The 15,398-nt window shown below is 42.8% G+C and overlaps 1 protein-coding gene across 2 annotated transcripts in view; it reads left to right on the forward strand.

Moving 5' to 3' along the window:
* The first annotated feature begins 9,573 nt into the window (after nt 1-9,573).
* LOC139312831 (retinol dehydrogenase 16-like) overlaps nt 9,574-15,398 on the forward strand; it is a 44,537-nt gene continuing 38,712 nt past the window's right edge. For both annotated transcript variants that reach the window (XM_070937960.1, XM_070937958.1), the window contains exons 1-2: nt 9,574-9,644; nt 12,648-12,981. In XM_070937960.1, coding sequence (XP_070794061.1) covers nt 12,669-12,981 — 313 coding nt within the window. In that variant the 5' untranslated portion in view covers nt 9,574-9,644; nt 12,648-12,668. The remainder of the gene's footprint in view (nt 9,645-12,647; nt 12,982-15,398) is intronic.

The following is a 15,398-nucleotide window of genomic DNA, read 5'->3' on the forward strand; positions in this document are numbered from 1 at the left end:
TTCTAATAATGAATAACGACCAATGTTATCAGCTAAGCAAGCCACATTATCGGAACATAACATCTTTGTTTCTCTCACTTATTAGATCATTTTGCTTTGCAACACAGCCATTTTCTTTCAGTTTAATTACGTTTAGATTAAAGCCAAGTTAAACAAGGAACCTGGGGGAAGGGTGTTCCTGGACCAAGCTTTCAGGAACAGGAAAAGTGAGCCAAATGGGATTTATAACACTACTCAGTAAGAATAAGGCAACCTAAATAATAGCTGTAAGAATTGCAACTACTATCAATCTCCAGCCACGGGTGTAAAACTCAATCATGTCACATGTTGTATCGCAATGTTTTTGCCTTTGCGGAGCTGGGGTGGGCATGGTCTGCACGACACATCTGGCCTGCGGACGCCAGTTTGACACCCCGAAGTACATTAATCAAATACCCATTTTCTTTTAACCTGTATCAGAATTCTCTCTTTTTTTCTTTGTCTACCTGGTTAAAACTACAGTAATTGGTAAGGAACTCTTTTTGTTGTAATGGCTGCTTCCATGTGTTTTCTTGTGAACAACTTCCCATCACTGGCAGCATTTCAGCTGCTGTTGTTTGATAGAGGTAGGCAAAACTGGAGATTTGGCTTTAAAAGATTTATCTTTTTTCTTGGATCAATGTCAGGTTTCGATGTCGTCTCAAATAAATTGCATTTCCAAACAGATAGTCTTTGATGAAATCTTTCATTTATTAAGCACGACAATCTGTCCCCGATTATGTCGAAGCCAACACTGACTTCCTGACCCCAAACCTTCCCTTTCCGTTCCCCAATTCTCTGCGTCTCATTGGCCATCTTCCAAATCACTCTCCCCATATCTACTACTTCAGCTCCCAGGAATGTCCCCCCTCTCAACCTATCTCCTAGGGGATATTATCTTCAGGGAAAATAAGTAGGTGAAAAGTCAAGCGTCCTCTTGCCAGCTGCCACCTCTTCTCCTCCTTATGTCAGCACTGGAACAAATGTAGTTTGAAGTGCTGACAATCAATACAAGCTGAAGCTTAAAGTGAAGATAGGAGCATGTGCCAACCACTTCTGCACTGCCTGCTAGAAACTGCAATCTTGCATCTGTTGGGAGAAGAAGGGTTACAGAACCAGGATACAATCTGCTTGTTTGGGGCGTAACAAGGTCTCCCACGGCCCAGAGGACCTTTGTGTTGTAAATCTGGGAAGGGATTAGCCTCTGTATCTTGCTACAGCTACCAGAGAATAAATTGTCCACTTTAAGATTGCAAACAGACCATGTTTTGTTAGCTAACTGGTAGCTTTTTGCCCCTCTGTATATAACAGTGATGGCTAACCTTTTAGCTGTCGTGTGCCAAAAGCAGGGGGAGTGCGGGGGGGGGGTAATGTGCGGACGTGTCCACACCCATAATTCAATGCGCCCCAAGCATGCACATGACCCCCCCACTCCCCCCGCTTTTGGCATGTGATGGCATGGTGGGCCTGGTAGGCCCATTTTTCACCCTCCCCAGGCTCCAGAGGCTTTCTTGGAGCCTGGGGAGGGCAAAAACAGCCTTCCCCACCTCCCCAGAGGCCCTCCAGAGGCCGGAAACGGCCCATTTCCCAGCTTCCAGAAGGCTAAAAAATCAGCTGGCACGCGCATGCACACTGAAGCTGAGCTAGGGCAACGCTCACGTGCCCACAGATATGGCTCCGCGTGCCACCTGTGGCACACATGCCATAGGTTCGCCATCACGGGTATATAACCTCTGGCAGGAAAATGCTTTGGGTATCCAAAAGTTACCAGTTCATATTTTGAGTCAGGTGTAAAAGAAAGAGTAGGGTAGGGTAGGGTAGGGTAGGGTAGGGTAGGGTAGGGTAGGGTAGGGTAGGGTAGGGTAGGGTAGAACAGGACAGGACAGGACAGGACAGGACAGGATAGGATTTGGTCTTCTAGTCCAACCCCATCCTCAGGCAGGAAACCCTATACCATTTCAGACAAATGGTTGTCCAATCTCTTCTTAAAAGGTCCAGTGTTGGAGCATCCATAACTTCTGGAGGCAAGTTGTTCCACTGACTAATTGTTCTAACTGTTAGGAAATTTCTTCTTAGTTCTAGGTTGCTTCTCTCCTTGACTAGTTTCCATCCATTGCTGGTATGGTATGGTATGGTATGGTATGGTACGGTACAGCATGGCATGGCATTGTATTTTTTAGAGGGTGCGGAGGCTTAGCGGTTAAAGATTCTGAGCTTATCATCTGGAAAGCTGCCATCCTGGGTTTGAGACCTGAGTGCTACTTAATGGGGTGAGCTCCCATTCCTGCCCCAGCTCCTGCTCACCTAGAAGTTCGAAAGCATGCAAATGCGAGTAGATAAATAGGTACCACTTTGGTAAGAAAGTAACAGCATTCCATGTGCCTCGCATATAATCATGCTGTCCCATGGTCATGGAAAGTGTCTTCGAACAACGCTGGCTCCCTCAGCTAAGAAACAGAAATGAGCATCACCCCTAGAGTAAGAATCAACTGGACATGGGAAACCTTTACCTTTATTGTATTTTAAAAAATGTTTTTACATATGTGTCATCCAGAATTGTTGGGAATCGAGCAGCGTACAAATATAATAAACAAAATAAAAATAAATACATTTTACTGTGGACCGCCATGTGATCATAGTACTGGAAGAGATTCAATAAATCAATTTCCCACCCTGCTCTGATATGAAGTGTTCTTCTCCAAGGTTTTCCAAGAAAGATGCCATCATATCAAATCTTTTAAACGTTCAATTAGTTCAGACAAGAAAGTTCTGCTCTCTGTGTGTCCCAGTTTGTTTTACACACAAATTTAGCTACATAGAAGATAGAGTTGTCACTGGGAAAAAAAGCCAATGGTATTAAAGTGTTAAAGGCTTACTTTGTTACTTGAACAACTATAAGTAGAATAGAATAGAATTCTTTATTGGCCAAGTGTGATTGGACACACAAGGAATTTGTCTTGGTGCATACGCTCTCAGTCTGCATAAAAGAAAAGATACATTCGTCAAGAATCATAAGGCACAATGCTTAATGATAGTCATAGGGTACAAAATAAGCAATCAAATCATATTAGGAAACAGTCAATATAAATCGTAAGGATACCAGCAACAAGGTTAGTCATACAGTCGTAAGTTGGGAGGAGATGGGCGATAGGAAGTAGTCATCGATTTATGACCACAACTGAGCCCAAAATTTCTGTTGCTAAGCAAGACAGTCATTAAGTGAAATATGGCCCATTTTACAACCTTTCTTGCCACAATTGTTAAGTGAATCACTGTAGCTATTAAGCTAATAACATGGTTGTTAGTGTATCTGGCTTCTCCATTGACTTTGTTAGAAGGTCGCAAAAGGTGACCACATGACCCTGAGACACTGCAACCGTCATATATACATGCCAGTTGCCAAGCGTTCAAATTTTGATCCTGCAACCAAGGGGATGCTGCAATGATCGTGAACAACGGGCATAAGTCCCTTTTTTCAATGCTGTTGTAACTTCTAATGATAACTAAACAAATGGTTGTAAGTCAAGGACTCCCTGTAAAACACTAAGATGGGGGTAAAGTCAGAAACCATTTGCCCTACTTTGTACTGCAAAATCCCCTCTGTATGTGCATAATAGCTACAAAAAGAAATACTGAAATAAATAAGAATGCATGTTCTGTCTGGGTTCATTAAAATCACACTGGGCCTTCATATAGTCCTCAGGGCATCTGCTACAATGGATATTATACAACAGTAAAGTTGCATAGCCAAGTTCCATCATATTCATTTTTTTCTTCTGCTGTATCTTCGGCTGCCATCCAGTCATTACTCAGTTAAATCTAATGACTACCCAGATAGTGATCCAACTCAGGGGTGGATTCTAAAATTTTTTACTACCAGTTCTGTGGGTGTGGCTTATTTTGTGGGCATGGCTTGATGGTCATGTGACAATTATTTAGGATTTAGCAGAGGTACTGGTCTACCAGGCTTTTAACTGCTTGCAGAGCTGTACCGATCTACCCATGTATTTTTGCAGGCACTGGTCTACTCATGTATTTTTGCAGGCACTGGTCTACTCATTTGTTTTCTTATAACACCATAGTCATATCATCACTGTTACCGGTTTGGGGGAACCAGGCTGAACCGGAGGAACCCACCACTGATCCAACTTCTTCAACATATAAACAAGGTTTATTTCAGTCCCATTAATGGATGGACTTCCTAATTGCCCCATTATACACATAATCCTTGACCTATGACAACAATTAGATTAGAATTTTCATTGCTAAGTGATGTGGTCATAAAGAATGATGATGTTGCTTAGCGATGGAAATCTTGCCATCCCAGCTGTTATCAATAATTGAATCTCACTGTCAGGGTTCCAAGTAACTTCCCCAATGAAAGAAGACTCCGAGGCTAGAAGTTCCTCAAAGTTCCATTTTATTAGAGATGTCATATTGGCACATCTGGGAAAACCTGAATCTGAAAGCCTCCAGGTTTTCCCCACCCAAAAGAAAGTCCAGGTCCCTTCCCTCTGCACCCACATGTCCATCACATGGCCCAATCATTGCACCGTCCCAACTGGAGATGCCTCCCAGTCACACCACTCCAGGTGCAAGGGCAAGATGTCCTTGACTCTCAGAGAAAGGAATGTTATTATGACTATATATCTCCCCTGCTCCATACAATACCCCCTCCCAGTTTCCCACAGCACTAAATGTGGCAGGTCTGAAGATCCAATGCAAAAGATGGCTTCCAAGGCTGACACTCACAGTCATTAGGTGAGGCTTCTAATTGCTGGCTTCCCACAATAAAGGTCAGTGCAGAAACCAGCAGGAAGTTTCAAGTCCCAGGTCCATAGGCAGGTAAATCTCTGTTGGCTGATGGAGAAGGGGGCAAGAGATAGTTATGACCCAGTGGTCAAAGCAAGGCAGGCCTTTTAGAGAGTCCTTTATTGTCCTCAAGAAATGTTCAACGAGTGCCCCTCCAACGACTAGTAAGGCTCCACCCATGCTACCCTGAAGACAGCCACCCTCAGTCCAGGGGTGAAATGCTCCCGGTTCGGACCGGCTCGGGCGAGTAGGTAGTGATGGCGGCGGGCAGTTCAGAGAACTGGTAGCAAAAATCCCTGCCCCCGCCCCCCATGCCCAGCTGAGCCCCGTGATCATCAGAGCTTTTTTTTCCTTTTAAATGGCTCTGACCAGCCAAGCTCTGACATCCCAGCAGAGTTGCCTGCTAATCAGGCAACTCAGCTTGGATCGCCAGAGCCATGTAAAAGAAAAAAAGTTTCTTTTATTCTCCCCCCCACTCCCAGCCTCCAGCTTGCTTACCTTAGCTGCTGATTGCATGACAATCGCAATCCATGCATCAGCAAGCAACTGAATCTCCCTGCCTGCAATCAAGCTAATCGGTGAGCAGCTCTTTCTGCCTGCCTGCCTAGACTTGTGGACTTCAACTCCCAGCAAAGCTGGCTGAGGAATTCTGGGAGTTGAAGTCCACAAGTCTTAAAGTTGCCAAGGTTGGAGACCCCTGTTCTATTGGGTAAGTTTTTTCCCCCTTTGGCAGCTTTAAAAAAAATAGTTAATTGGGGTTTTTTTTAGTTGTTCTTTTTTTAGACCTAGCCATTTAAAGTTTAGGAAGTTTTAAATTTAGCTGCTTTTATATAAAAATAAAAATAAATTAAAATAAAATAATATTTGTGCAGCTTTCTGAGATTTAGTGTGTTTCTGTAGTGTTTCACTCTAACTACACAAACACACAAAATCTCACAAAGCTGTATGTGGAATTTTGTGTGTGTAAAGTGTGAAAGTTGGTTTTTTGGGTTTTTTGTGGCTGTGTGAGGTTCCTGCTTGTTGCAGGGGCCATTTTGGGTCTAGCACAGCTGCTTTTACATTGTGGGTGAGCCAGTTGTGTTGTGTTGTGTTGTGTTGTGTGTGTGTAAAGTGTGAAAGTTGTTTTTTTGGGCTTTTTGTGGCTGTGTGAGGTTCCTGCTTGTTGCAGGGGCCATTTTGGGTCTAGCACAGCTGCTTTTACATTGTGGGTGAGCCAGTTGTGTTGTGTTGTGTTGTGTTGTGTGTGTGTAAAGTGTGAAAGTTGTTTTTTTGAGCTTTTTGTGGCTGTGTGAGGTTCCTGCTTGTTGCGGGGCCATTTTGAGTCTAGCACAGCTGCTTTTACATTGTGGGTGAGCCAGTTGTGTTGTGTTGTGTTTTGTAGGTTAAAAAAGGGCAAAGAAGTGACATTGATTTGGCCACGCCCACCCAGTCACCTTACCACCAAGCCCCGCCCACTAATTAAGCCATGGCCACAGAACCAGTAGCAAAAATTTTTAGATTTCACCCCTGCCTCAGTCCCCTGAACAACAGCCCATATTGTGAAGTTTCCGAAAGATGCCCTAATTAATTCATGAGCCATGAGCTGAACTTCAAAAGAAATACAGTCATTTATTAGGAGCATCATTTCGGCAATATTCGGATGCAGTTAGAACTAATCCCACGTAGATTTACGTTCCCCTATGACCCTGTCTCTCCCCTCCTCTCTGGCCATGTCATAAATCACATTCTCCAATTAACCCCTTTGGCTGGCTGTGAAATCCAACACCCTCCTTCTGATTGCAGTCAGGAAGAATGTATGGAATGCACTTCAGTTAGGGAAATCAATCAGCTCTATCAGTTCTCCCTCCCTCCTGCTCATGGCAACTTGAAAGCTTTGCAAGTTGACACATATATTACCAGGAAAGTCCACAAGGCAAAGCCCAGGCATAAGACAAATGGCAGTCCTCGGGGCAAAGACAAAATACAAGGCAAAGGCAGTTCTGAAGGTAAAGCAAAGCAAAGGCATAAACAGTCCACGAGGTTAGAGCAAGACAAGTGGCCTCAAGGTAAACGGTAAAGGTTCCCCTTGCACATATGTGCTAGTCATTCCCGACTCTAGGGGGTGGTGCTCATCTCTGTTTCAAAGCCGAAGAACCAGCGCTGTCCAAAGACATCTCCATGGTCATGTGGCTGGCATGACTAAACGCCACGGAACACTGTTATCTTCCCACCAAAGGTGGTCCCTATTTTTCTACTTGCATTTTTTACGTGCTTTCGAACTGCTAAGTTGGCAAAAGCTGGGACAAGTAACGGGAGCTCACCCCGTTACGCGGCACTAGGGATTCGAACTGCTGAACTGCCGACCTTTCTTAGGCACTGAGCCACCGCGTCCCTGGCAGTCCTCAAAGCAAAGGCAAAAAAAGCAGTCCTTGAAGCAAGGCAAAAAGGCATGAATCAAAGCTGGGGAGGTGGGGGAGTGTAATGCAAAACAAACAATTGTTCCTGGCAAAAACTAACTCTCCACAGCTTCTCCTTAAGTCACTCTACTCCAGGTGTTCCTTGTGAGAATGGGTGGTGTAACCTTCTCCCAAGCAGCATTGCAGCCCTTCTCTATGCTTGCCTACACTCCACTCTCTGTGCCCTTGGATGGAGTGGGGGAGGCAGCTGTTCGTCATCAGAGGGGATCTGCTGCCTATCAGCACCATTGTCTGTCAGCAGCCAATCCTCCCCTGTGTTTGTGAGAGCAGGTAGCTCTTCATCCGGTCGACTACCTCCCCCAATGACTGAGGGGCCTGGGACAGCATGTTGCTCAGCCTCTGGCTTCTCCAAACATGCCAAGGGAGATGTGCCATCCCTGTTGGACAGTCCCAGTTCCAACTCCTCCTCCTCCTCATGTGGAGCAGAAAAAGACTTGGGGTCAAATAAAATTCCAAAGAGAGAGATAGACTTGCCTGCTCAAACTTTGAAGTGTACCATAAAGCAAGTTACCTAATTTCGTAATGAAACATCTGCAAGAAAACCACCAAGTTCAGAAAGCACTAAGACACACACACACACACACACACACACCCCACACACTATCTATACAGCAATGGAAAAGGATATGAGCTGTTAGGCGATCAAAGAGAATTAGCATGACCCAGTGGTGAAATCCAATTTTTTTTTTACTACCGGTTCTGTGGGGCGTGGCTTGATGGGTGTGGTGTGGCTTGGTGGGCATGGCTTGGTGGGCATGGCAGGGGAAGGATATTGCAAAATCTCCATTCCCACCCCACTTTGGGGCCAGCCAGAGGTGGTATTTGCCGGTTATCCAAACTGCTCAAAATTTCCACTACCAGTTCTCCAGAACCTGTCAGAACCTGCTGGATTTCACCCCTGGCATGACCCTACCACACTCTGCTTTCTCTCAGCCAAGGCCATCCTTCATACTAGCCAAAGCAATTTGTTTTCCACAACCCATCCGGAAGCCTGGCTGACATAGATCTAAACAATTGATAGAGTACAATAGGGTTGGAAGGGAACTTGGAGATCTTCTAGTCCAACCCCCTGACAATAACAGAAGATCCTATACCATTTCCAACAAATGATTGTCCAGTCTCTTCTTGAAAACCTCTAGTGATGGAGCACCCACAACTCCTGGAGGCAAGTTATTCCAATGATTCTCGTTGTCAGGAAATTTCTCTTAAATCTAGGTTGAATCTCTCTTTGATATGATTCCATCTGTTACTTCTTATTCTGCTCTCAAGTGCTTTGGAGAATAAACTGACTTCCTCTTCTCTGTGACAGCCCAAGTACTGAAAGACTGCTATTATATCAACCTTAGCAGTGGTGGGTTGCCCCCGGTTTGTGCACCGGTTCTATAGAACCGGTAGTAAAACCGGCGGGAGGCCCCACACACTGACCCTGACGTCATGAAAATGCTTCTGCGCATGCAGGCACGTGCGCGGCCCCATTGCAAACCAGTAGTAAAGGTAAGTAGAACCCACCCCTGAATCAGGGGTGAACCTTAGTCCTTCTCTTTGTCAGATTAGACATACCTTGTTCTTTCAGTCATTCATCATGTGGATTAGTAGAATATCATAATCTTTTTTTGTATCTTGGTCACCAGAATTGGATGCAGTTCTGTGGCATTTATATGCAATATACTGTAGATCCTTATTACCCATAACCTCCTTGGCTCATCTTTTCCCATTAGTGGACCCATATTTCCTTGGCTTTTTTTTTGTTTCTTACATGTTGAAAAAAACTTTTTTATTTTTTATTTTTGGCATTTTTTGCAAGTCTTACTAAATTCTGAGACTTAGGCTTTCCTGACTTATAGATTCGGGCCATTTACTGGTATTCTGTTTCAGTTATATATTTTAAGTTTATATAAATTGCATTCGGTTTATAAATCTACATAAATATAAATTATAATTAAAATTGTACAAACTGTAAATCATTTTATATTTATAAAATTAAAATTATATAAATATAAATTCAGTCCAGCCTTATCAAAACTTAATCATTTACATCTCTACTGATGGCCATTCGGCACAATGGCTTCATCGGTCTTGCAGCCACATCTTTTGTTCTAGCGTCTCTCCTCCTACTGTAATGAATATAGTTTATTTAAACAATTACCGTAGGCAACAGGCTACACACAAGACGTTAGTGACAGAATCCCCATTCAGATCCCTGCCTGCCTTTCCAGTTGAGTGGGCGGGCTCTGAGGGCAGTAAACTCCACCTAGTTTCAGTTTTTCAATGCAAAGAAATCGGCAAAAACAAGTCAGACGATCGCGGTTCCTGAAGCGCTTGTCGTGGCTTCGGCTAAGCAAGGGGACGTTTGAACAGGTAACTTCTTTTATGGGGTTTACGGTGATTTAATCGGTGCGGTATTGCTGGGTGTGTGTCGGCTCCCCTCTTTTTTAGCTAAGAAGAAATGGCGAAAAGTGCTCCGTTTTCGTAAAATTGAACAGGGCGGCTTATTTTCAAAGTAGAGTAAACCTGAAACGGTTTATGAAATATTGAATCCACTCTGGTCTCTTTCGTCTCCCCTTTAACCGCCTCTCCCCAAAAACCCCAATCCTGCTGAGGTTAGCTGAGCTCACTTTGGAAAAATGGGGAGAATGCTTTAATTAATGCTTCAAGTCAGTGTTTTGTTAATTTCTTAAAACTCTAATTAAAGTGTCTCAAATAGAAGTCTTTTAGCTCCTAGGGTTCACCCCCCCCCTTTACTTGTTTTATATCCAGTCTTCCCTTCACCTGATTTATTTCTCATAGCACAAAACTTCCACCTCAGCTGGTGAAGGTAAAATAGGAATGGTGATAACCACCATATGCCACCTTGAACTTCCCTTGGTTTGGTTTTGTTCAGAGATTTCCAGACCTTGTAAATAGTTTCTTTTTAACTGCTGAGGCAATGAATCTGGGAATGTCATACTTTAAACCAGCCTTCAGTCATTCCAGTGAGATTTGACGTTGGATGCCCCTGCAAGACATTTAGTTAACAAAAGGTTTTGTTTATTTAATGTTATTTATTATCCCAGCTTTGTTACTTTTTACAAATGGCTTGAGGTGGCAAATATGCCTAATTCTCTTCAACAACAAGCCTGTGAGGTGGGTTGGGCTGAGAGAGAATGAGTGGCTCAAACTCACTTTGGCAGCTTTCACGCCTTAAAGTGAGATTAAAGGTAAAGGTTCCCCTCGCATGTATGTGCTAGTCATAAGGCACACGGAACACTGTTACCTTCCCACCAAAAGTGGTCCCTATTTTTTCTACTTGCATTTTTTACGTGCTTTCGAACTGCTAGGATGGCAGAAATGGGACAAGTTACGGGAGCTCACCCTGTTACGTGGCACTAGGGATTCGAACCGCTGAACTGCCGACCTTTCGATCAACAAGCTCAGCGTCTTAGCCACTGAGCCTTTTTGTGGGATTAGAACTCACCATCTCCTGGTTTTTAGCCTGATGCCTTCACCATTAGACCCAACTGGCTCTCATATCAAACTGATTCTGAGATTATGAACCCTGTCAGTGTCTTGCAGGCCCTGTGATCCTGTGAATTGGTGGAGTAGTTAAAAGCACCAGGCTAAAAACTGGGAGGCTGGGAGTTCTAGTTCCACCTTAGTTCACAAAGTTCGCTTTGGGACATTCACTCTTTCTCAGCCCTAAGAAAGAGGCAAGGGCAATTCACTTCAGAAAATCTTGCCAAGATAACTACAGTTTTTCTTGTTCAGGCAGTTGCCAGGAGTCCACAACTGCCTCAACAGCAACAATAATGCCCCCCCCCAAAAAAGTGTGATTACCAGCTGTCCTATTTAAGCATTTGGGGGCAGGGAAATGTATCCCTTCCTAGAATAACATTTGCAGCTTCCTTGGTCAGTGAATTGAAAATGGCTGAACAATCTGGTTTGCAAAGATAGTATCGTCTTGTTTTATTCCCAAAGGGAGTAAAACAAGACGTTACACGATTATGGCTGACCCATTTACAAATGAATGGTGGAGTTCAGCTAGGAGGTGAATTACAACCGTAATTGTGCCCTACTTCTCCCTTGGAGAGAAAAGGGCTATTAACTCCGGCGCCAATATTTGTCATTAAATGGCCGCTGTTATATGGTAGATTTATACAGAATGCCAGTCAAGGTGATTAAATGACACCTGTCTCTTGGTTTGGGCAATAATGTAAGCAGTTGGGAATCCACCAGAAGAGCAAAGCCTGCTGAGGTTTCCTGCATCCTGAAGAATTTCTCAGCTATGCTTTTTATTAATATTATATAATATTAATTGTAATATAGTAAATATAAATAGAATTATATCAAGAGTTTATTCCAAAAAACCAGTGTTGGACCTCAATTGAGAAGACTTGAGTTCAAAGTCCCCATTTAGCCCTGAGCCTGATTGAATGGCTTTGGGACAATCATCTTTTTTAGCTTCACTGATTTTACAGAACAGCCACTGGGATAAAGTGGTGGTGATGGGTGTGGTGGATGGATGTGTGGTTGTGTTGGGGTGTGTAGGCATGCAGGTATGCGTGTGTGTGTGTGAGAGAGAAGAGATTCATGCATCATCTCTCAAGGTTTTTTTTAAAGTAGGAAAGTAATATAATAGCATTTTTGTGGGGTGGTCTTTACTCTATAACAAAAAGCAATGTAATTCAGCAAGGGAGAAGTCCTTTGCTGAAGTCGACTTTGTGTATCCTTGGCCAAATGTCACCTTTCAGCTGGGGATTTTGAAGTTATGGCTCACTCTCTTTGCTGCTCTTCCATGCAAGGTCAGATTAGCAGAGAAACTCTCTCTCTTCCTCTCTTTTCTATCTATCTATCTATCTATCTATCTATCTATCTATCTATCTATCTATCTACCTACCTACCTACCTACCTACCTACCTACCTACCTACCTACCTATCTACCTCTATCATCATCATCTATCTCTATCTATCATTATTATCTCTATCTACCATCATTTATTTATCATCATTATTATATCTGTCTGTCTGTCTGTCTGTCTGTCTGTCTGTCTATCTGTTTTATTTGCCACCAATCTCGTATCCAATAACTCTGGGCAACTTACAATATAACAACACTGAAAACATTAAAATCATTCATTATAAAAACACAGCAGATAAAAAAACTATTGAAAGATAATGACATTACCGTCATCGTTCAGCTGCTTGGCTTGCGGTAGAGTGGGAACTCTTAACCACTCTGGTTTGTAAAACTTGAGTTATAGTATAACTTGTGTGAATCCAAGCATGTGGTTTATTCAAGAAATAATTGTTTATGGATTATTCTCTCCTCCTCTCCCTCCGCTCGGTTGATAATCTGATGTTTCCAGTAACATTCTTCTCTTCCAGCCACAGAAGTATTAGAAGACCATGTGGTTTTATGTGGTGGCCTTGCTGGGGTTCTATTTCCTGTTCCGTTGGTACCGTGAAAAACAGATTTTGCCAAACCTGACAGAGAAATATGTTTTCATAACTGGCTGTGACTCTGGATTTGGCAATCTCCTGGCTCGGCAGTTGGATGCGAAAGGCCTTCGGGTCTTGGCAGGTTGTCTGACTCAGCAGGGTGCAGAAAAACTGAAAGAAGCCACTTCAGAACGGTTGCAGACCAATCTCGTAGACGTCAACAGCCCAGAAAATTTGGACAAAGCAACGGAATGGGTGAAAAGCCAAGTAGGAGACAAAGGTTGGCACAGAATTCAGGCCGTCTTGGGTTTTTTTTAGGGTTTGACTAAAAATGGAATAATAGTCTTCTTGTGTAAATTAGGGTGAATTTTTAGAAGAGTTAGCCCCACTTTTCGTGACAATAGGCCTCTGAAACTGATAAATTAAAAAAAAAAGAGAGACTAAGCAGGAGCTTTTGACCTTAGCTTCTCTAGGTCTGAAGTCCATTTCTTTTAATCTCATCTCTACACATTGCCACTCTGTATATATTGGGCAATGTGACCATTGTGCAACACTCTTCATTATTACAGTATGTACTGGAGACAAGTATTACCAGTACTAAACTGGACAGAACGGTTGCCCTAATACGCTCCAGGTGTTTTAGACTCCCATCAGCCTGAGTACAGACGATGGCAAACATTTACGGGAGTTGTCCAGAACCCCCCTGCAAGTTGCTTGCCCTTCACTACATACAATTTTGTTCTTGCTCATTGTGTCTTCTGAGGCTGCGACTGATCTTTCTTCTCACAAGCAGTTTCAGGAAGTAGTAATTGCACATTGCAATTGGTAATAAAGATATAAATGCCTGACCACAGGTTGAATCAGGTTGTCGTGGCCATGCAGATGTTGTGTAAGTTCTATGCAGCTCCAACCAACACAGCCATGTGTTAGCTACATCAGGAAAGCTCAATTTTTCCCTTGTCCCACTAATCTTGAAATATAGTACATACATCCCATAAGATTAGCCTTCACTTTTTATTAACATTTGCTGGCTTCAGTACTAAATGCAGCCAGCATTTCCTGCCTCGATTCATGGTAATTGTATAACAGTTAATTGTTATGTCATGGCATTTATGGTATGATCTTAGCCAAGGTGGCCTTCCAACCTCAAAAATTATACATAGAAATCCATTAACATAAACTGGCTTTTGATATGGCCAGCTTTGTTTTATCCAGAAAAGAATACACCAACTTAAATACTGAAGTGATTTTGCTTGCCCATCCAGATTCAATGCTAGCTGTTTACCCATCAATTAGTATTTTTATTATCAATAGTAGCGATTGCCTTGGATAGCAACCATTTGCAGATATAATGATGATGAAAAAGTAATTTTGTAGCCGTTATTTGCAACTTTCACAAGTTTGTAAAGCAAAGGAAAGTTGAAGTAAGAACGTAAGCACAGTGGTGATCTCACTTAGTGACTGCTTCACTTAACAATCAACTTGTCCATTTCAATTTTTTTCAAGGTCTCATCCTGCCTTCATTATTTTTTATAAATGACTGAAGACACTGAATATACTGTACCTAATGTTCCTACCTTTTCTGCTTTTCCCCACACAACTCTGTGAGGTGAATTGACCTCAGAGACAGCTGAGTGATACAGCTGGTTTCCATACCTAAATCAGGACTAGAATTCACATCTTATGGTTTCTTATATGGTGCCATAACTACTAAGCCAGATTTATAGCTATTCAGTGGTTGCTAAACAAGGACTAACTATACTACTACTACTTCCAGCAGCAGCAGTGGGTATTTGTCATGCCAGGCATATATCAGATTGACAGATCTGACAATATTTGGACACTGTCCCAATTTGTATGGACTTGCAAAATTGAGTACTACCTTCAATAGAAGGCTGCTATAATGGAATTGAAAGCACATTTCTTCCCCTTGGCTTTACTTTCCAAGGGCTTAGAGAGGGTCTCTTCTAAGACATGTCCCACATCTCCATTCTCCTGAGGTCTGAGATGTCTCTTACCTGGCTATTGTCAACTTGCAAATCATCCATGGCTCAAGGCTCATGATTTAATTAGAGCAGGGGTAGGCCAATGTGGCTCTTTTACAACCTGTGGACTTCAACTCCCAGAATTCCTGAGACAGCCAAGCTTGGCTGTCTCAGGAATTCTGGGAGTTGAAGTCCACAGGTTGTAAAAGAGCCACATTTGCCCACCCCTGAATTAGGGCATTTGTCGGAACCCTGGCAACTACTGTCCTGGCAGCAGCTCCTCCTCCTCCTCCTGTCTCTCAAGGATATTTCCACAGACCATTGCAAATAATGATCACAAGTACTGGAAAGATTTTGTTATTAACTATCAAATGCCAAGGCAAATAAAAACATGTCCATCATATTTAAATTGGTTGTTGCATGAAATCATAACAGAGACGTGTGTGAACCAGTGCGGTTCACACCAGTGGACCAATGTGATTAAAATGTAAGATTAAGAGTAGGGAGGCCCAGATTCTAGTTTATTCTCATTTTGTGACTTTGGGCCAGTCACTTTCCTCTAATCTTTGTCAAGGGTTATTCTTGTAGGGAAAATGAAAGCAAGCTCAAGAGTACCCCACCTTGAGTTACAAACAGGTTTTAATGAGAAGGAAAATACATGGCCAAAACCAAAATGCTCTTAATCCTTTTTAGGCAAACATAACTTTAAAAG

Source organism: Pituophis catenifer, unplaced genomic scaffold (assembly GCF_029215685.1).
Source record: "Pituophis catenifer annectens isolate HBS135680 unplaced genomic scaffold, rPitCat1.0.hap2 SCAF_2, whole genome shotgun sequence".
Taxonomy (NCBI): domain Eukaryota; kingdom Metazoa; phylum Chordata; class Lepidosauria; order Squamata; family Colubridae; genus Pituophis; species Pituophis catenifer.